Genomic DNA, 23,365 nt, shown 5'->3' with positions numbered 1-23,365 from the left:
TTCAAATTTTAGGGGATTAGAAGTAGTTTTTAAAGTGTTTTATAGATTCATTTGGCTTGCATAAACACAAAAGCCTCCTTAATTGCATGTTTCATGAGTTGGCCTAGGCTGAACTCTGCTGCAATAACAAATAACTTAAATCCTTAGTGATTCAAACCAATAGAAGTGCATTTCTCATACATGGTACATAGCCATCACTGGTCACCAGTAGGTGTCTGTTCACATTAGTCAACTAAAGACTCAAGCTAATGAAACAGTTTCAGTCTTAAATGTTGCTGGTTTCCAAGTGAGAGAGCAAGATATCTTGAGGGTCCTGCACCAACTATTACAAGATCCAGCCTGAAGTAACACATAGCATTTCCATTCTCTACTAATTGGCCAGAGATGGTCATGTGCTTCGCCATAACCACAACCCCATAACTCAATGGACCAGGAAGTACAATTCTACGATATGTCCTAAGAGGGAGAATGTAATACTGGACAATAGCACTAATGACTTCCACATCCCCTACTCAAAATAGCGCATAACCCAAAGCAAGATGAAATTAATTGGTCTTTTTTCTTTTCTAGCTCTTCACACCACTGAAGTAGTAATGTTATTAATGTCAAGGACTAAAAGAAGAAAAAGAATATTCATTAGTTAATTAAGTACCACCAAAGGATATATGTGCTATTATATTATTGTTTTGAACAGGAACTAAACTTTTGTACAAGCATCCCTTCAGTGAAACACCTGCTTCATTATTATAGGGAACAAAGAAGTAGGTCTAGCATTGATTTCTTTCTTACTGCCAAATGAAACTTCAAGCTCATTAATTCTGCTGTTTTATTTAGGAATAATGGTGGTCTTGCTCTCATTAGAAGATTGGAGTGACTTTGGGTGGTCTTGCTCTCGTTTGAAGATTGGAGTGACTTATGCCAGCTGAACCTGTGGTGCCATGATTTAGAGACATTTTAAAATTTGATTCAAAAATACTTTCTAAAGAAAGGGGATTTAACAATCTGGATATTGTCAGATATGGGAGCTGGGTTTCTGCACACACATACATATGCAAATGCACATCCTCATGTTCTTTGTGATATTTATCCAAGAGCAGGGTGTTCTTTAGGCAAAGAAAACAGCTTATCAAGGACTTAGCCTGTTTTGGAGCTTAGAAGTAAAGCTGTTTGGAAAGTCTGGATAGCAGAAACAAATGAACTGACATTTTGGGTAACTAAGAATTGCTTATCTTAACTTTATTAAACATGGTTAAATAGCACTCAGGAACTGAGACATAACATATTAATCTCAAGCCTACAATTTTGGGCCCCATAGTTTTCCAGAGATGTAGTTGCCACATAAAATATGGGATGCCCAGTTAAATTTGAATTTTGAATAAACAACGAAGAATATTTTTAGAGTAAGTATGTCCCAAATATTGCATGGGATATACCTACGTAAATTACTTACTAAATGTAAATTTATTATCTAAAATTCAAATTTAACTGGGCATCCTGTGTTTTTATCTACTAACTATGGGTGACCCTATCAAGAATGAATGGCATGAACATTTAATCAAATGCACCTTCTCCTCCCAAGGCAGAAATAACCAGCTGTACCCATGTGATCTGAGAGCTGCCAGGATTTTTTTTCTTTTTCTTTTTTTTTTTTTTTTAAAGAATGACACATCTCACAATGGATATTATCAATACAAAAAAACTTGGTATTACTTATTGAATCACATATTTATTGATATGTTAGTTCAAACCTTAAAGGGTAGTTAAAGACAGCATAGGAAAGGAAGTTAGCAGACTAAATCTAGGAGGTTTTTTGCACTATTTATTTTATCTTGAGTGGTCAAACAGCATGAAACATCCTGGGAAGAGCTGCTCACTCTCTTGGGATAATAAAGCCTTGAAAATTGGATAGATGCTCTCAACAAGTTTGAAAATCTGCCCTCAAAGTCTGTACACCACCTTCCCATAGGATACTGCCATGAGCAGAGGCTGTCATCAAGTCAATAGGAAGGCCGACTTTTATAAGCCAGCTTCTGTGTTAAAATGATCAACAGTGATATCGCTCCTGGCACAAGCAGACAGAACAATGGAGCCATGTTTTGAGCATTAATCCTGTTGGAGATAAGCAGCCAGCCAGAACGTTGTGGCTTTGAAAACTGGTGCTCTATGCTGAGGCTAGTGTCAAAGGTGAGGATAAGTTAACTATTTTAAGCATCATTTTATTATGTAGATGCCTCCAGGCACGGGTAACTGATATGCTTAAATTATGAAGGAACTTTGCCTTCCCACCCAACAAAGCTCATCATGTTTTGTTATGAATCTTTTTTTATTTTAGCTGAACTCTCTCTACCTTTACTGCTTAATAAGTTGTAGCCACAATTAGGGGATTTCTTACAGGAACAAAGATGTTCGGCACTGCCTCTTTTGTTCTTTAACATGCTGAGCTACAATATTATGATTGCTTGGCTTGGTAATGTTGCTGCGTGCCAGGGAAATTTCCAATAGAAAGGTCATTCTGATGTTAGATTTTTAGGCTTTTCAGCTGTAGCTAACTTGAAATAACCAAAGGGAGACTGAAGGTTGAAAGGTAAGTCAATTTGCCAGCATGGTAGTGGTAGCAGTTGGCTTTTAGTGTGTTTAAATCCAGGAAACACTGACCTTACTAAAGGCATGACCTACCACCAGATTTAAAATTCACCAGGAGAAAATCTGAATGTTGTGCTCGTGGATCCACAGAAGGGCATTACACCCTCCCACCTCTTCCCTCTGTCAGGTTTTTCCTGCCTATTGCTTACTGTCTTCTCAGCTGTATTGAAACTGACATTTCATTTAGGAACCCAGAGAGGATGGTCCTCTGAAGACCCAGTTATTGCTCCCTCTGAAAGACAAAAGGATGGAACAAAAGCCTGAACTAGTTTAACTCTAAATATTAGATTGGTGCAAAAGTCATTGTGGTTTTTGCCATTACATTTCAATGGCAAAAACCACAATTACTTTTGCACCAATCTAATATAAAACACAGAAATACTAATGGTTTAAGGCTTTTTCCTTTTACATTTTGTTTATTTTTTTCCACTGGTTACCTATAAAAACTTTGACAGCTGTGACCTTTTCTACTTGATGTGAAGCATCAAGATGGAAATAGAGAAAATAAGCGCAAAACCCTATCATATAGCTCTGAGTGCTCCACTCCCACCTCATGCTAAAAAAACAGAGTCAGGACTCAGCAGTTGGTTCTTGATGTAATCAGGAGTCTGGAGGAACAAGGGTCTGTACGTTAGGGCCATCCTTGAGCCAAGGTCCAGGCAGGAATCTGGTGAGCTGTACTCTAGCCCATGCAGCCTTGCAGTCTCCAGGGTTTGGGGGAGAGTGAGGAGCCCAGGCAGTTTACCAAGAGGTAATCAACTCTATGCTGAGGTGCGGTTGGGCTCAAGTTAGGCATCAGGATGAGGGGGAAGCAGAGAGCTGGCACTAAAGGAGACAGGATTCTAATCTCTGGATAATGGAGATAATATTCTAATTCAACATAATAAAAGTCTTCACAGACTATTTTTTTTTAAGTCTTTTAAATTAGAAAATGCAGTAACTGCAAAAATTCTTGAGTGTTATTTTATTTTTCTGCCATTGAAATCTTTATAATTGTGTTAAATTTCAGAATTGACACACCTACGGTTTATTACAGTATCTGATTGCAAGGCCATACCTCTGAACACATTTTGTTGTTGACTAAGATACTTTCGAAGTTGGTTTATTTTGGCTTCCTCTTTCTTAGCTGTGAACTAATTGCTAAATGTGAGTTATCTCAGAGCCTTTTAGTGTTGTGTTCTTTAGAAGGAAATGTTTCCATTGCAAACAAGACTAAAAAGTGTGTCTTCAACACACACACATAAAATAATCCTCTGCCCCCTTATTTCAGAGTGGATGATTTTAATCAGTCACCTTTTTTAGCTTTAGCTACGTTGGGACCTCTGTTACATTTTGAAAATGGTCTGCCCTATGCACACTGAGCTGGCCTTTCCTTTCACTTCTCAAACTAACAATTGCACTAGCAGTCCCTTTTTGGGCAAAACCATCAGTCAGTTTTGCTCGATTTGCCAAATTAGGCTCGGGAACATGGTGTTTCATCAGTAATGCTGGGTTGAGTGTGCCTAAGGGGGCATTTGTTTTCTGTCTTGGAGTCTTGTAAGTTGTGGGGAGTCAAGATGAGTGATAGTGGAACTGCCACCTAATCTGTTATCCTTGTACCATAGGATGTGGAAAGGATGGGGGGATGGAAGCTAGACAGGAAGATTATAAGGGCTGGATTGTAAAGGCCTCAGATTCTATCCTAATGAGTTTTCTTATTCTGATACTTTGCAAACATTTTTCTATTTCTAATTTCTAACAGCTGAGGAGACTGGACTTTTACCATAAGAGGGAGTTTCTTTGAAATCTCCCTATAGGGGATATTTTCCCTCTTGCACATTGAGTGGAATGGGCTGAATAGTGTCTCCCTTAAATTCGTGTCTACTTAGAGCCTCAGAATGGAACCTTATTTGGAAATAGGGCCTTTGCAGATATAATTCATGTAAGAATTCAGATGAGATCATCTTGAATATTTAGGGTGAGCCCTAAAGCCAACCCCTGGTGTCCTTATAAGAAGAGGAGCAGACACAGAGAGACATGCAGGGAATAAGGCCATGTGAGGATGGGGGCGGAGGCTGAAGTGATGCTACCACAAGCCAGGGAGTGCCTGGAGCCACCTGGAGCTGGAAAGGCAAGGAAGGATTTTTTCCTAGAGCCTTTGAAGAGAGCTTGGCCCTTCTGAAACCTTGATTTTGGACTTCTGGCCTCCACAACTGTGACAGAATAAAGTTCTGCTATTTTAAAGCCAACAAATTGTAGTAATTCATCACCAAACCCTAGGAAACTAATACAAGAAGGGGCTTCCTGAAGCTGGAGTGGGCTGGCTCCTTGGTGCTCCAGAGGAACTGGCAGGAACTGATGGTGTTCTGTTCCAGGAGGATGTGGGGCATTGACAGGGTGGAGATATATGGGCATAGGGCACTATGACTGGGATCATAGTAGACTGGGATCATAAGTAGGCTGACAGGGTGGAGATATATGGGCATCGGGCATTATGACTGGGATCCAGTGACTACATAATGGTGTGGAGTGGGGACTTCTACCTTGAAGAAGCTGAGGCAGGTTTATGACTAGTCATTTAGGTTTAGTAGTTGTATCGAAGATGGAGAATTAGCTACAACGTGGCTGGTAACCAGGTAGAACATATGATCTTATGGCCTGTCTTTCTCAAAATCATAAATGCAGTTGAGAGTTTGTGTAGGATGTTAGTTTTATTATTAACTTTGTCACAGGTAGATGGCAAGATACAGATCTTATTGCCCGTCAGTCCAGGTTTTGAACTAATAGAATGATTCAGGACCCTCTTTCTTCACTCCTTTAACAGCTGACATTGGAGGGCCATGGGCCACTGTAGTTGTGGATGCAAAGAGAGATGAGCCCTGGTGTTTGTACTTCAGACAGGCATGTTACCTGCCCTGGGGTAACAGTGATAGGAACAGGAGGCAGAGTCCTTAGCACGCACTGGCACTGCCTCTGCTGTCATTCTATTTGTCTTTGAATCCCAGTGAAGTATCTAAGATTAACAGTCTGAAAAATGAGGGATAATACGACCCAACTACAAGGTTTGTTTGAAGGATTAAATGAGATAATACTTTTAAATTATTTACTGTAATATATAGTACATAGTAAAAGCTCAATAAATGTTAGAATGTTAGCTATTAGTATGGTTATTGTATCCTAATACATTGTGACAATAGTGAGAATAAAAATGAAAAGTTTGGTCCAGACACGGTGGCTCCCTGGCCCACCTTGGGAGGTGGGTGGATCACCTGAAGTCAGGAACTTGAGATCAGCCTGGCCCCCCTGGTGAAACCTCATCTCTACTAAAAATATAAAAATTAGCCAGGTGTGGTGGCAGGTGTCTATAATCCCAGCCACTAAGGAAGCCAAGGTAGGAGAATGGCTTGGACCAGGGAGGCAGAGGTTGCAGTGAGCTGAGATCATGCCATTGCACTCCAGCTTGGGTGACAAGAGCCAAACTCCAACACACACACACACACACACACACACACACACACACACACACACGAAAAAAGAAAATAAAAAAGCTCCTAACCTCTCTGGAAAAGACCTATTCTTCTGTGGCCACGGTGACCAGTAACCATCGGAACTGTGTTTTGTACCTGTTTAGCTGAGTCAATAATAACTTGCTTTGGCAATCATTTGTGCTTCTGTAAGCTAGCCAGTCAGCTTGCTTCTGAAAGCTAGCCAACAACACACACAGTTGTAAAGCCAGACAATTGGCAACAGCTAAACTCTAGTGCACATTCCAGGCTAGTCAGCCAGTCAGCAACATTCTCACTCCAGCTTTACTTCTGCAGCTAAAGGTCAACTAATGCCTAAACATTCCAGCTTCTGGTAGTCTGCCAGTGCTTGAACTCTAAGGGTCTCCAAGCCCTGAGGAAGATCAGCTCTCTTTGCTTTGCTCAAGGAGAATGCCTCTGAGAATGCAGTTTTCCTTGCTTTAGCAAGCAATGAATTCAGTTTTTTGTTGATATTGGGTAGGGACCTCTTCCTTCAAATAATAGAATTATGAATAAAACGCTAAAAGATCACAAAAATAAGGCTGTATGGAAAAGTTCACGCAAGTGGTGATTTTTGGCCTAACTTGTAAAATAGAAGTTATTTAAGTAAAGAAAATTCCAGGAGGAGGGAGGTTTTCTAAGCCGAGGGAACACACTGTGAGTGAAGACATGAGTGACAGTGGAATTCAAGAGCTGCCACCTAATTTGTCATCTGTGGACTGTAGGATGTGGAAAGGATGGGGTGATGGAAGCTAGACAGGAAGTTTGTAGGGGCTGGATTGTAAGAGCCTTGGATTCCATCCTAATGAGTTTTCTTATTCCAGTGCTTTGCAAACATTTTCTAAGTTCTAACAGCTGAGGAGAATGAACTTTTACCATAGGTGGGAGTTTCTTTGAAATCTCCCTATACGAGATATTTGTCATTCTATTTTGGCTGCCAAGCATCTGAACTCTGTCCTTGTGCTTGGAGAATTTCCCATTGGAGGGAGAAAAGAAGAATGTTTTATTCACTGTAAAAACTGAATAGGCCACTATTTGCTTTTTCGGCCTCCCTTTCAGCTAGGACATGGGCACAACTAGGATGATACCAGTCAGAAGTACACTCCCTAATCTTGGTTTGAGATGAGAAGCCAAGAAGTCAGCTCTAGAAGTGGGAGTGAATGCAGCAAGAAATGAGATCTGAGCTGTGAGTGGTGGTCATAGTGGTGGTGCCCGTTGTTGAGTGCATGGTGCGAACATTGCACGCTGCAGAATTGACCTCTTTTCATCAACCCTAAGATTCACATATTTCTAACACTTCAGTATCACTGAAGTCAGTATGCTCCTTATAATAAATGTTTTATAGAAGCTGATAAGCAGCATTATTTACTTTTTTCTTAAAAAATAAAAAACAGTGATCTTAGGGTCAGTGTCTCTCTAAATCATCACTTAAATTTGTTATCCCAGGATACTATGCCACGTTAATGCATTATGCTAATAACTCCTTCAAAAATATTTATCACATAATGTCTATGTGAGATTATGGAGAATGAATGTGATGTGAGAGTGGCCTTCATGGAGCTTTCATTGCATTGTGTATCTGGTGGGCTTGCAACCCCCTGCAGAGCATTCCTGCCATTCCTATCCCCAGTGGACTTGACCCCAGGTTAAGAAGCACAATGCAGGCCACAAAAAGCGATAGACTTGGCTGGCGTGGTGGCTCACATGTGTAATACTAGCACCTTGGGAGCACAATCCGAATGTATTGTCTGCTCTGATTGCGTAGAAGAAAGCATGCTTCCTAAAGGGATCACCTCTTGGGGAATATATTCTACTTGTGGCTGAAGAGTCTGATAAAAGATTTAGAGATAAACAGCCCTAATGACTGTTAGTTGGGATATTAGACATAGAGGCTATTTGAGCAGCCTTTGATAAAATGAAAGCCTTTGATAAAATAAAATAAAAGGCCACTGTAGAGTTGGTCCTGCTTTAGGCTAACATTGTAGCTGGAGACCTTTTAATATTTTGCACCTTTTTAGAACCTCATTTCCCAAATCTAGCACCTTGGGTATTACTGAGTGTATACTGGAGCATTACTGTTTACCTAGCATGAAAGTTTTGACATCTTTAAATTACCATTAAAATGCAAGTGAATGCTAGGCATTCATAAGATACCACTATTTTCAAAATGTCTATTCTCTTAAGAATAATTTTTCTTAAAAAATTATTCTCTTAGAATAATTTTATTGTCCAGATTTGATTTATTATTTTTGTTAATTTGTTTTTAGTTTGAGATAGCACTGTACATAATACTTCATTTCCTCCTTAATTTTATCCTAGTTTTCAAAAGTTTCTTAAATTGGTTTCCATGAAAGTGAAATCCATGTCACATTTCTGGTTTCTGAGATAATATTTTCCTTCCTCATTCCCTTACCATCTCTTATCTTTCTCAAAAGAGAAAAACAAAATACAGAACCGTGCATTCATTGTAAGATGGGAGAGCTCTGATGCTTCCACAATGTCTTTATAAGGGGAATGTTAGAATGACATGATCCTCCTTTGTTAACTGTTTCACATTTTGTGAGAACAGTTGGCCTTGCCCTAAAACCCTCAATGACTGGTTCAGCAGAAGGGAAGGCAGAGATGTCCCTTGTTGATACAAGAATATAAGGAGAGCCTAGTATTGAAAGCTGTGACTATAATGCAGCAGCTTTAGTGGCTGGAGTAATCTTTGTGATGGTAATTTTGGATTTTTCTCATGACTGCTTTGGAAATAGAAGAATAATTTGATTCTTGCTAAGCTAAATAAAACAAACAAGGGAGCTTACGAAGTGAAACATTGAGGGATATTTGAAACCAAAGGAAAAAAAAAAGGGAATAAAAGGGAGGCTTTTCCCAGGAAGGTAATGCTCTATTTTAAGTAAGAGGTATTTTTTATTTATTTATTTTTATTTTTATTTCTTGAGATGGACTCTTGCTCTGTCGCCCAGGCTGGAGTGCAGTGGCACGATCTTGGCTCACTGAAACCTCCCTCTTCCAGGTTCAAGCGATTCCCCTGCCTCAGCCTCCTGAGCAGCTGGGACTACAGGCATGTGCCCCCACACCCAGCTAATTTTTTGTATTTTTAGTAGATACGGGGTTTTACCATGTTGGCCAGGTTGGTCTCAAATTCTTGACCTCAGGCCACCCGCCTCGGCCTCCCAAAGGGCAAGTAAGAGGTACTTAAGGGATCTTAAACCTCAGCTCAGAGGGAGATAATTTAAAATATACATATGTACTTAATTTATATTAAAATCACAGAATTTAAAGCCTGGCATGGTAATATGTGCCTGTAGTCCCAGCTGTTTTGGAGGCCAAGGTGGGAGGATCACTTGAGCCCAGAAGTTGGAGAGTCCAGCCTGAGCAACATAGCAAGACCTTGTCTCTTAAAAAAAAAAAAAAAAAAAGGAAAAAAAAAACAACAAAAAACTCCCCAAAATTAGCATTTCCTATATTTAAAATCATAGTAACCTTTTGAACTCAAAATAATTCACTGGCTTCTATACTAGACCTGAGAGGCATATGGCTGAGGAGTGAGGACAGACTTGACAAAGGGGCCTTCTTATCATACCTCTGTTCTATGCATAGGACTAAGTTCTAGTAGAAAGGCTTAGGCTTGTGTTACTGTATTTATAGGTGCTGACTCACTGCTCCAGGTGTTCCATTTAACCATGATTATTGATTCCTTGCTTTTGAAAATTGTATGCTTTATTAAAGTTTAACACAAGTAGAACATAAGGAACAGTGGCATCTATTTTAAAGAACATTATTATCACATCTTAAGACAGAAGTTATACTATTGAGTGTGTTTTACTAATGTTTAATGTTTCTTTTATTTTCTTACCCTCTTTTCCTTATGGAGTTAAAATTCTTTAGCATTTCATTGCAATATGAAATAAATGGGTCAGGCAATGAGCTTCCTTCTTGAAGATTTCATGATAACCCGCTCTGCATTTTATTTCTATTTCTCCTTCTTGGTCTTCTCTGCAGTATCATTTCCATCTGTCTGTCCCTTAAATGTTTTAAAATTAAATATTCTTATTTTAAATTATAAAAGCAACACACACTCATTAAACAATTCAAGCAATTAACTTATAAATTAACATACCACACATAAAAAACCATAAGTGCAGAGTAATAATACACACACACACACAAACACACACACACACACACACACACACACACACACACACACACACACACACATATATATACAAACATATTGATCTACCCCTCCACCTCTCCCTGTGGGTTCTTACTATATATACATTATTTTGCAGCTTGAGTTTGGATTTAACAATATACCATCAGTGCTATAAATATTGGCATTCCACAGAGTTTTCTCCCAAGTTTCATCTTCCCTCTCTGCCTACTCTGAATGGTGTTATCTGACTTGTGGTTTTGGTCACCCTCCTGATCATCCTCAAATATATATTGCCAACCCTGGTCTGTCTCTAAGAATCCAGCCCCTCTATTTATCATTGCCTACTTAGTTGTGTATGGTCCCTCATACGCAACTCTCCCTGAACACTGTTTCTCTTCCTGTGTCCGTCTTAGGGAGAAGCAATAGCATTTGCTCCATGTTCCCACTTAGAGATTTAGCATCACCATCAGTCCTTCTTTTTCATTCAACCACATTCTGTCAATCACCAGACCTATTTTTTCCATCTCTTTAATATTTTTTTTACCTAATTTCTTATTCTCCATACTACTTACCACCTCTGTCATCCAAGTGACAGTAATCTCTTGCTTGGGATGCTCTAATTATCTAACTATCCTTCTTTCTTTGACTCCTCCTCTTCACCTTCTAATCCTCACAAGCTGATCCATACAAGATGATCTTCCTCCAGTGCAAATCTAAACATGCCTTACTTCTAATATTCGGTGGCTTGCCATTGCCAGTGGAATAAAGCCCAAACTCTTTAAGACTGGCAGGTCTTCATATGTACAGGTTTCCCATGATCTGGCTTCTGCCTGTGCCTCGCCTGCCTCATTGTTCACCATCCCTACCTTTGACTCTCACTCTAAACATAGTCACCCATCCAGAGTTCCTTGAACATTCTATACTCTTACGTACACATGTTTGCCTTGATACATTCTTCCTCTCCATCATGCTGTTTCTTCCAGTTGATGTTCATTTATCCTTTAGGCTACTTCAGTGATACTTCTTCCAAGAGCTAGGCTTGGTGCCATTCCTATATGTTCTCAAAGTGTCTCACACTTGGTCTTTATCCTGTTGTAGCATTGATCATACTATACTGCAATTGCCTGTTTATAGCTTGTATCCTGCCACCTCTTCTGTCCCCTACTACCATTGCCACTGCTAAATTGACTGTGAGCTCCCTGAGGGCAGGAACTAGGAAGAGCACAGAATATAGCCCCTGATAGGGACTAAATATTTGAGTGATGAATGAATGTCGTCAGAAAACCAAGAATCCCATAAAGCTGGAAAGATGATCAGTTTCTGAATCCTAGGAGTTACAGTAGTCAAGTCTAGGACATCTCATTAGCTGTGAGGAATCAGGCTGGTTCTAAGGTCAGGGTAAGCGTATTTCAGGGCTTGGCCGTGGTAGTTATCACTACTAGTGCTATGAGGGAGTGAAGCAATGTGATCATACTGAGAAACGGTTTGCCTTTTGCTTTCCTTCAGGCTTTATGCTGTTTGGAGCCTTCTGTAGTCTCAGCAAGGTGATGTAATTGGTGAGTTGCAGACCTGTTCAAGGCCTAACTCCTCAGTGGGGCAGGAGCAGAAATGCAAGGATTCCTAGAGAGAGGTAGCTAGATTTTGGGTAGTTGATTGTCAGAATACTTAAGGCAGCTATCTTACATCTCACAGCTGGTAAATCCTGCTTCTCTGCCCCCAGTCTCAAGCCCATTAGAGAGAAGACTAAGTTTTTATGAATCACCCTCACTTCAGAGTCCCTGTGTCCTTTAACCCACATGCTAAAGAGGAGAAAAAACAAATACTACTGAAAAACACGCATGCCTCACAATTCTTTTCTACCCTTTTGTGTACTCCATTGATTCTACACTTGAATACCACCCACCCCAGCTGTTACAGTTTAACTGTGACTGTATTCACACTGACTGGCATGGGATACTTCTCAGTTCTATAGTAAATATGGGTGGTTAGAACATATAATGGAAAGAACTCTGGATTTGGGTTTAGGATATCGGGGTTAGGAACTGGTGCTCTAGCTCAGTCATGTGATCTGGTTTGGTCCATTTTATACAATTTTGAATTAAGTATTGAATATAAAGTATTAAATCACTTTTAAGGCAAACAACTTGAATTAATGCAGTTCCTCTCAAATCGATCAAGAGCTGCATAATTTCAAAGCTGTTTGGGCCTATTGAATTATAAACTGTGTTGATTTTATCGAAATCTTTTCACATTACCTGGTGAATGGAAATACCCAATATCTGCTATTATGAGAATAGTCTTAAAATACATAAAGTCAGTCAAACTTTGCAAGATCTTCAAAAAGACACCTCCTGTACAAAAGGCAATCTTTTTGGCCTAGGTAAGTCATCTGCCTTTTCTTCATTTTTCTCACTGGGGAAACTGGGGGACTAAAACCTACCTCCTAGTAAATGAGAAAATATACATAGAAGGTGCTTAGTTTAGTACCTGGTACACAGCAAGCACTCAGTGAATATTAATAGATTCAGAAAATACATATGATAGACAGCATAATTGCATGTCCATTTTCTAATAGAAATTCTTACAACAAAGCAGTAACCTGGGTAATATATATCACAGATTTAAAAAAATAGAATTAGGGCTGGCATGGTGGCTCATGCCTGTAATCCCAGCAATTTTGGAGGCCAAGGTGGGTGGACCACAAGGTCAGGAGATCAGACTGTCCTGGCTAACATGGTGAAACCCTGCCTCTATTAAAAATACAAAAATTAGGAGGGTGTGGTGGCGCATACCTATAGTCCCAGGAGGCGGAGGTTGAAGTGAGCCAAGATCACACCACTGCACTCCAGCCTGGGTGACAGAACAAGACTCCATCTCAAAAGAAAAAAGAAAAGAAATAGAATCAGGCTGGGCTCTGTGGCTCACGCCTATAATCCCAGCACTTTAGGAAGCCAAAGTGGATGAATCATCTGAGGTCAGGAGTTTGAGACCACCCTGGCCAACCTGGTGAAACCCCGTCTGTACTAAGAATACAAAAATTATCTGGGCATGGTGGCACACATCTGTAATCCCAGCTACTCTGGAGAGAGGAGGATCACTTGAATTCGGGAGGTGAAGGTTACACTGAGCCAAGATTGCACCAATACACGCCAGCCTGAGCAACAGAGCAAGACTTAGTCTCAAAAAGAAAAAAAAAAATAGAATCAGAGGACATCCTACTTCATGGATATGTGTGGATTTTGAGCCTATGCCTGCTTTTTTCCATGACTTATTTTATTTCTTTGTTGAAATAATGAGTAAGATGGCCAGAAATAAGTTTTAAAAATAGGTCTGAAGAAACTGTTCTCTTAGATCCCTATTTCTTAAAGGGCCAGAAAATTTGAAATAATAGACACATATTTTTCAAAGGAAATTTAAATCAGCTCTTACAGGACCCCCTTTAACCCAGTTATGACATAAATGTCATAGTCCAATAGTTTCTTTTATCAGGATATAAACACCTATAAAATTCCCCAATTATTCAGAAGGACATCAAATCACTTTCACAGACATGTGCAGGTTAAGAAAAGAGAGACATTTGGGTGATGTAGGACATGGTAGATTTACAACACTTTCTCTTGTTCACCTTAAGAACTGAAAATATAAGATTTTCCAAACTATATGCTATCAGATATATTAATTATGTCTTAATTAGAGCTTTTGGGAAGTACTTGCTCTCATAAATGCAAGGCATTTTTATTAACAATAGAGTGATTAAGCTACAGAACAATTTAATTTAAAATTTAATCTAGCAGTTGAAAAAAATAAGATTTTATCAATTTTGCGATAGAATGGACACAGAGAAAACCTCAAGTATGAGAAGATGAAGATGTGGTGTTTTGATTGATCACATCTTTGAAGGAAGATTTACAGGGTGTACATACTTGAGGGCCTAAGGTAACTTTCTGACTTTCAGACAGAGCAGATGGGCAAGAACGGGGATGAGAATGGAGAATTGTTTTCATTTTTTTCTTTATGTCCATGGATTTGTACGAATGCAAGAACTTGGAAGGGCCTGAAGCAACGGCCATGCCATTTGATCAAAACTAGATTATCCCAAGTCCTACAAGAGTCAGTTGAACTCACTAAAATCCCAATAAGAACCAAATATCGTATTTCACCATTCTGGTTAAGGGGCAGCTAATTTTTCCTTAACCAAGTTTGGGTTTTGAGCCTCTTGAGGTAATAGCTTTCCTTTTGTTATCATGTACACTGTCCTAGCCTCTGTACCTGGATCAGATAGATAGCCTAAATGATGTTTGTTTCATGGACAGCTTTCTTATGAACTATCTCAGAACATAGTCAACCTGATGGTCCCTGCATTTGGCAGAGAACCAACAAATCACCCCACTGAGGCAGACTTGGGACATACTAGGGGTGAGGTGGAGGGTAGAGGAAGAGGAAAATGGCAGGGAACAGGAAAAGATGTGCGATGCCCTTTTTTCCAGGTGTCCATCCAGGCTACAGTTAGCCAGGTAGTAGGAAGACAAAGCATGGAGCAGAGGATCTTGGCTTTTTCCCTCATTCTCCTTGGTCAGCTTGGATCTGACCATTTGACAAACACATTAACATAGAAGTAGAAAGTTAGAATCTGCTCTCTTACCCTTTAGCCTATGAAAACAGTAGATTTTAAAGTTCTTCGGGGACAAGACTGTCTTATTTACTTCTCTATAACCCTCTCAAATATCAAAATGCTTTATATACAGTAGTGATTGTTTTTAGGTAAAAATATATCTCAGTTATTTTAGAATACATACCCTACTTTAATGTTCTAGAACTTTTGAGCTCAATGCTACGGCCAATTCTAAACAGAGTGATGAAGTGTAAATGCGCAAAGGTGATCAAATGTGTTCTTTATTTCCTTTCTTGATGTTGTCACCTATTTTGGGGGGGGGGTGGAGACAAAATGTTAACTCTCAATCTTTTACAAATACATTATTTACTCTAAGGACTTTCTTTGGCAGTCCTTTAGTTAACTTTGACCAGGTGGTGGAGTCCAGTTGGAACAGAGAAAAGGGCTTACCAAGGAAGTAAGCCTTGGCCTCTCATGCGTCTGGCTAAATAAATCTCTTATAGAGGCAGATAAATTTGATTGAGCACTACTATTCTTATTTTGTACTTATTCCTTTATTTTTTATTTATTTATTTTTTTGAGACGAAGTTTCGCTCTTGTTACCCAGGCTGGAGTGCAATGGCGCGATCTCGGCTCACCGCAACCTCCGCCTCCTGGGCTCAGGCAATTCTCCTGCCTCAGCTTCCTGAGTAGCCGGGATTATGGGCACACGCCACCATGCCCAGCTGAATTTTTGTATTTTTAGTAGAGACGGGGTTTCACCATGTCGAACAGGATGGTCTCGATCTCTTGACCTCATGATCCACCCGCCTCGGCCTCCCAAAGTGCTGGGATTACAGGCGTGAGCCACCGCGCCCGGCCATTCCTTTATATCTTTATGAATAAATGGCAGCTGGCAGCACAAGACCTTTGAAAGCTACTGTTTTATTAATTCAGCAGATGATATCCCCATTTCTAGTGTCTTCTTTCTTTAGCAGAAAGCATGAAATCATTTTTTAAAGTTGAGACAGCTAAGCCTTGGGTTCTCCTCCCCTGTTCCCTGTGAGTTCTTATGTTGAGATTTCTTGGGTTGTCACATGTCAGGCTGTCCTGGACATGCTGTGTAGTTCCTTGATGTCAATGCACACATATGTTCAGACTTTCACCTTTCTCATTTTGAATGTTTCTTAAAATTGATGGATGCATTTTATGTGGCATTATTTTTTTTTTCCTAAAAGACTGTTATGTAATCCAACCAGTGATGGCTTATAATTGATGGTATCTTAGAACAGAGGAAAGGTAATGTGTTTTAGTTATCTATTGTTGCATAACAAATAACCACAAAACTTAAAATAGCAATAATCATATATTACCTTTCATGGTTTCTGTGGGTCAGAAACTTACTTGGGGCACAGTAGTAGGAAGGCCTGTGTCTGCTTCAGGCTGTTTAGGGCATCAGCTAGAAGACTTAAAGCCTAGAAATTAGAAGCATCTGAAGGCTCACTGATTCCCATGTAAGCTTTGCTGGAGCTATTGGCCCACAGGTGGTCATTCCATGAGGAGATAATGGAGTGGAAGGAACTAAACTAAAAAATCTTTATTCCTTTTCTTATGAGTGAAATATTTTCCAAGATCATAAGGGTCTTTGGATGGAAGAATAAATTCAGTATTTTCTAAGAAAGGCTGTGCTTGGGTTTCTGATCTGAGGCGGGCTTGGAGATCAGAACTTTGAAGCACGATCTAACTTTTGGCATTGGGAAGGGGAGCCTGTCATGACAATCACATCAGAGCCTGTTCCATTCATCAGCGTTAGGATAATTTGTATCAGACTTCTTACATAGTCTTCCTCAATTCTCCCTACTATCTTGAGGTTTGAAATTCTTGGTGGGGAAAAGAAACATAGGTGACAGTGCCAGTCTTTTCCCCATTTGAATCAGGGACTTGATAGTCAGCTGTGTCCAAATACTCCTTATCTTCCCATTCTAGAGAAGAGTTCTTCTCTTGTAGTCCTTTGAGATCTCTGATCTAAGCATATTAAGGAGGCACTTTCTCAAAGTTGTTATTCATCTCTAAGATACGTCCTAGATCCAAGGTAATCCAGCAGTGTTTGGCCTTTCTCACCCTTCTCAACCCCTTGAGGGTTCAAAGAGTTAGATAAAATACTGTCTTTGAAAAAAAAACAAACAAGCACTACTCTTTCCTAAAAAGATAAAGTGTAATAAAATGGACATTTTTGGTTTAAACTTTTTAGAGTTCAGAAGGGCCATTTCTGAAGACCCACATCTATTGAGGCTTCTAAATATAGCATTTAAAATAATATTGCTATTGGTATAAAAACGTGAAATAAGCATTCCACCACACAAATGGATTTTCTTTTGCTGAACTCATTGGGGTGAATTCTCCAAGGATTACCTGAGCACTGGGTTCAGAATATTGAGCTTTAAGAAAATTTTTATAAAAGCAGTATTGTTATCAGTAGTAGTTGGTATCTGCGTATGCCTCCAGTTGACAGGCATTTGTGGAACTGATGGTGTTATCCTCATTTTACAGAAAAGGAAACTGAGACCACATCATTTATATAATTTGGCCAAGATCATTCACTGAACAAGTAGCAGAACTCTGTCTCACATGAAAACCATTGTGTGGGGGAGTTTGACCAATATTTGGGTAGCTACAGAATTTTTCTCCAGCAATTACTAAGTCTAGGGAATTAGTGCATGCTAATGGAAACTTTTTCATGTTGTGTGTCTTCTTATCTGAAGCTGGAGGCTTTGAAGAATTTAAGAGAGGATCTTGATAGGGCTAATTCCTTTCCTGTAGCTCTGCCCAGCTGGACCCATTTTACCCCTTTCCTATGAAGGCATTCATATGATTTTGTTTTAGTGGCTTGTGAAGACTTCTTAGCAAATTGCCTCACTATGTTGTTCTAGTGTGCTGGAAACATGATTCCTAAGACACCTGACACACTGACACTTGTAATGACTTCAACCCACACCCTAATAGAGGAGCTGGGTCTCTATTGCGACCATAATATATTGCACTAGAAGACCTAAATTCATTGTATTACTTGAATAATTTTCCTGTATGATGGTACCCATCTGGAGTTACTGAATTTTCACAGATTTTTGTTTTAGCATCTCTTTTACTAGGTTAAAGAAGTTTTATTTTACTCTAAAGAAAATTTTTTAGTTAGAGGTTTGACATAGCTTGAGGATGATAGTAGTGGAACTGTTGAATATATATAAATCTTTCACTTTTGGTATGTATGCATGTCTTTGTACTGAATCCAGATTAGTTTTAGTTTTGGTGTGTTTATGATATACTGTAGAGTGTTTAGCACTCTGGAATTTTTTTTAAGTTAATGAGCAATTGTATCATGGTTAAACCACATTGTGGTTTCGTTAGCTGCAGTGTAGCCAATGGCAATAGTGTGTGTGTGTTGTTGGTGGGGGCAGGATGAGGGAGAGATATCAAGGACTCCTGGGATCTGGAATTTATAAAAATTATTTGTTCTTTAGTTTTCAGATTAACTTAAATTTTTCTCTTACTATGGAAATAATGTTTGCTTATTGTAGAAAACTTAAAAAATATGTATGGGCTCCAAAAATAAATAAACATGACATCTCAGAGTTAGTCACAGTTAAGATTTTGATTCAACTTATTCCAATCTCGTGTGTGTGGGGGGGTATGTGTCTGTAAGAACATTCATACATATGTTTATTTTTGCGTAAACAAGCCTCTTCTATAAATATTGTTCTATGAATTATCTTTTCAGATGTATCTATTCATTCAATATTCTTCTATGGGATCATTTTTAATGTCTATAAAATTCTTATTGTATGGCTATGCCATATCTTTTGGACATTAGATTCATTATTATTATTTTTTCTTTATTCTGTAATCTTGCAGCAGCTGATTGATAGAAGCTTTTAAAAATGTGAACCTCTGAATTGGCTCCCTTCCCATATTACAATCAGCAGAATGTGTTATGCATTTCTGCTTCCCTGCCCTGAGACCCACTTCCAGCTTAATAATGATATGGAACTGATTGCTGTTGACAGCTCATCTACTTTTGCTCTTTCTTCTTGCAGGAGACAGAGCATGTGGTATCCAGTCAGTCAGAGTGTCAGGGGAGAGCAGGAACGCCAGCTCATGAGAGTCCACAAAACAATGCCTTCAGGTGCCAAGAAGCAGTGCGACTTCAACCAAGGTGGGCCCTTCATTGTCAGAAGCCATGCTGTACCTGTGGTTCCTTTCTCCGAAATGCCAACTGTGTGCTTGCCACCCCCACACAAGAAGCAAGGCTTTCTGACTTTTGTTGGCATTCCTTACAGTGTGAAAAACTGCTTAAAGGGGCCTAGAAGGAGAATCGCTGAGTGAGTTTAAGAGAAAAGTAAATGACCTACTTTCTCTGTCTTGCATTTGAAGGTAATCTACCTTAAGGCTCAGGGGAAGTGGAGACAGGTCCTGCCCTTGGAGAGAAATTCTGATTTCATCCATTCTTATTCTTTATTCTATGGTAGAGGGAATTTGATTTTCCTTTGTGATAGTGATAAATTGGTATTGACCAGGTAGGCACCATACCAGCTGATTTTTACATAGTCTCTCATTTGGCCTCCACTTTCTCATCAAGCTGTGTACTCATAGTCTGAAAGATATTAAAGCACTTGCCTGATGTCACACAAGTGAAAAAGACTGAGCCAGAATTTGAACCCACAAATGTCTGATTGCAGCATGGCAGGTGCAGATTCTGTGCTGACCCAAGTGTCTTCCAGTACCTTAGCCCTGACATAGCCCCAGGGATGGTCTCTCTAGCCTGCTAGACCTGCTGGAGACAGCCCTGGATCCAGGGCAAGGATGTGGGTGGAAAGCAACCTGCAGAAAGGTTGGCATGACATTCTGTTGGGGAGCCTGGCATTGCAGCTGTCTATGGAAAGTCTCTTCTGGAAATAAACAGAAGAAAGAATTCAATCACTAGTTGTGTCAGCTGTCTTTGTAGGATCTTGTGTACAGTGTAATCATAGCCCTCACTCAGTGGAAAGGGAGGGCTGCGCTTCTGAGCCTGACCTTTAGAATTGTTTTTCTAAGGCAGCACAGTCTAAATCAACAACTATAGAGAAGATTGGCTGTGCTGTGCAGTTGTACTTTTAAATATCCAATATACTAAATTTAGAATAATAGAACTTCAAAGGGTTGAAGGGGACCTCAAAGATAGGGTGCTTCACTATCCTGGTGGATTCATGGGCACCTTTTATAACCCTCTTCACGAGCTGACTTCTTTTATGTGTTAATCTTACCTGACCTCAGGTAATACCTGTTGGATTCAGCCTTATAATTTCTCCACTAATCAGGACATTCTCCCTTCTATTTGAGGTATTATTGTAAGAAAGCTATTATTTGCTACTAGAATCAATTTAGTCAGTCACTCACCAGCCTGATGACTATCTCTCTCAGCAAGAATAAAGTCAACTATATCCTCATGCAAATTTCAAAAAAGTATAAAAGCAAACAAATAAAAGCAAGAACAAAGTCATTCATGCTTATATATAGAATATTTGGTGGTCCTGTTGGGGTGGATATTTAACAGAGGCCAATAGGGGAAAATGGTATTTGCATTTAGATGCTTGATGTTCAGTAAACTTAAAACGGTTGTGTCCCGTTTTGTATCTCTCTTCCTCTGCTCCTTAGCAAACCTTCATAGGATCGTAAATACTTTGTTGTCTTTTTCTTCTCCCCATCTCCCATCTTTCATGTCCCATTTTCGCAGAATTGAACTTTCTGACCTAGCAACATTCCAGACTGTTCTGTACACCGCTGTCAGCAATCGCAGGATCTGGTGCTAAGTTACATATCAGGAGTGCTGTGAGGGCAGTTATGTTTAGTACTGTTCGTTAAGTAACCTTTAAACTACAGTTATTTATCAGAACCATGGTGGCATCACCAAGGGACATTTTAATGGAACTTAAAAAAAATCCATCTCAAAATATTACAGGGATTGTGAAATTTGATGAACTGGTGAAATGATATCTGAGGCTAAAAACATCTTTGAATCAGGTAGCTCACATTCCTGATAACATTTCTCTTCTGTTTTAAGCTAGCATCTGGCCAGGTTTGGGCATATCATGCTGAATAGGATCTTGATAGAGACATGATACTGTAATGGGACACTCCAGACCTAGGTCTGGTTCAGAATAAAGGAATAAGCCAAGCTAAGTCTCAGCAGGTGTAAAATGCCACTTTTGTTGGGATAGTGGGTTGGGGGAGAATGCTATTAACATAAAGAACACTGTAAGAAAAGGAAGAAAGATCCCTCTGTAGCAAGGAGCCACCTTGCTCCTTGGGGTCACACATCATTTGGGTAAGGCTGGAAGGAGTAGTTATTCTTCAGAAAATAAATCTATCTTAGTAGAAGTGAGATTTTGGAGTGGATTGAGGTCATGAGGTGGGCATTGATCTTTCCAGGAATGCCAACTAGTTTCATACCTACAGCTCTCCGAGCTGTCATGTTGTATATTGAGTTCTTTTGAGCACAAGGAGCTTTTATGTATTTCTGAGGATGAGGTTCAGGAAGGTCTGTGTAAGTTTTTGCCCAAGTTTCTGTGTATATGTACTCTATTACTGCTACTGTAATAACTGACCACAAACTTGTGGCTTTAAACAACAGAAATTATCTCATAGTTCTGTAGGATAGAAGTCCAACATGTGTTTCCCTGGGTCGCACCCCCTCCAAAAAAAAGGGTGTTGGCAGGGTTGCTTCCCTTTCTAGAGGCTCTAGGGAAGGATCTGTCCATTTCCATGCCTTTTCCAGTTTCCAGAGGCTGCCCACATTCCATGGCTCATGGTCCCTTCCTCCGTTTCCAAGCCACCAACATTGCATCTCTCTGATCATTCTTCCGTAATCACATCTGTCTCTGATCATGGCTGGGAAACATTTTTGATTTAAGGTTTCATGTGAATAGATTGGGCTCACTCAGATAATTTCCCTACCTCAAGGTCATTAATTATATCTTCACAGTCCCTTTTGCCACATAACGTAAGGTGGCAGAGGAGGGACAGGATGAAGACATGGACATCTTTGGGAAGCCATTTTTCTGTCCACTACATGTATGTTTATTTTTCTAGTGAAAATCTCTAAAATGTTTATCAGACTCTCATATGGCCCACATAACCCCAGAAACTATTTAGAACCCCTGTCCTAATGTCTTTCTGCATCTAAGTTTGAAAACACATGACCCCAGAGAAGATTTAGAATTGTTAAACCAAGGTTAGCCTAAAGCTGCCTCATTACATATTTTAAGTTCAGTCTAAAGGTTTCTCTGTTCATCGTGAACTATAACCTAAATGGAGTTTTATACAGACTGCAGCTTACTCTTGTGAAAATCACCAAGTTGTGGCCAAGGTGGACAGCTGTTCAAATCATGTTCAAATAAGGCAAACGCTGAGCTGTAACCAATCCAGCTGTTTCTGCATCTCACTTCTGTTTTCTGTATGTCACTTTCCTTTTTCTGTCCATAACTCTTCTTACACCATGTGGCTGCGCTGGAGTCTCCGAGCCTACTCTGTCTGGGAAGGCTGCCCGCTTCGTGAATTGTTCCTTGCTCAATTACACCCTTTTAAATTTAATTCAGCTAAAGTTTTTCTTTTAATAGAACCCTTGTTCTAATGTCTTTCTACTTCCAAGCTTGCTTGCTTTTCTGATTTCCCTCAATAGAGCCAACCTCAGATACAGTTTGAGCCACTTCCATCCTCTTTCGCTGTACCCTTCATCCCATTTGCCATGTGCCACCCTTCCCTATATTTTATTCCTTGGCCTCACAGTGCCACACATTAGAGGTCTCAAATTTGGTGTCCTACAGATGTCTCTGATGTGGAGGCATATTTGGCTTTTACAAAGTTAAACGATTTTGAATCAACATTTTAAAATCAAGAGTTTTTACAGATTTTTAGATTTCTTTGGAAAAAATCTAAAGGTAGGATAACGCAGGGCCTACATTCCTCAAAGGCAACAACTAGCAGGAGTGGATGAGTAGCTTTCAATTTTTTCACAATTCCCACTCAGTTCTCCTCATTTATTTATGCTCTTTGCCGAGCTTCCATAGGCATTTGATTTATAATGCCTGCTTCAGTCCTTTTCTTCCTGGCAAATGCTGCTCCTGGGGACTCTGTAGCTCCCTGAAGGTAAGTCCTCCTGGATGAAAATGGCTTATCATATGGTGATGGCTGATACTGTCTTAATGCCATCTCTTTCCAGATGACACATTTACATTTTATCATGGACTTTCAATGTATGAGTGGAAGGGCTGTGTTATTTATTTATTTATTTTTCCCATTTATTTATTTTATTGCATTTTATGTTTTGGGGTACATGTGAAGAACATGCAAAATTGTTGCATAGGTACACACGTGGCAGTGTGATTTGCTGCCTTCCTCCCCATCACCTACATCTGGCGTTTCTCCCCTTGC

The 23,365-nt window shown here is 39.6% G+C and overlaps 1 protein-coding gene across 5 annotated transcripts in view; it reads left to right on the top strand.

Annotated features, from left to right (window-relative positions):
• Positions 1-23,365, top strand: part of FAM13C (family with sequence similarity 13 member C) — a 115,276-nt gene that overhangs the window by 17,412 nt on the left and 74,499 nt on the right. For all 5 annotated transcript variants that reach the window (XM_017542268.2, XM_017542270.2, XM_017542267.2 and 2 more), the window contains one exon: positions 18,994-19,112. In XM_017542268.2, the coding sequence (XP_017397757.1) occupies positions 18,994-19,112 (119 nt within the window). The remainder of the gene's footprint in view (positions 1-18,993; positions 19,113-23,365) is intronic.

This window comes from Cebus imitator, unplaced genomic scaffold (genome assembly GCF_001604975.1).
Source record: "Cebus imitator isolate Cc_AM_T3 unplaced genomic scaffold, Cebus_imitator-1.0 Scaffold142, whole genome shotgun sequence".
Classification (NCBI taxonomy): Eukaryota; Metazoa; Chordata; class Mammalia; order Primates; family Cebidae; genus Cebus; species Cebus imitator.
This window is presented reverse-complemented; position numbering and strand designations above follow the sequence as displayed.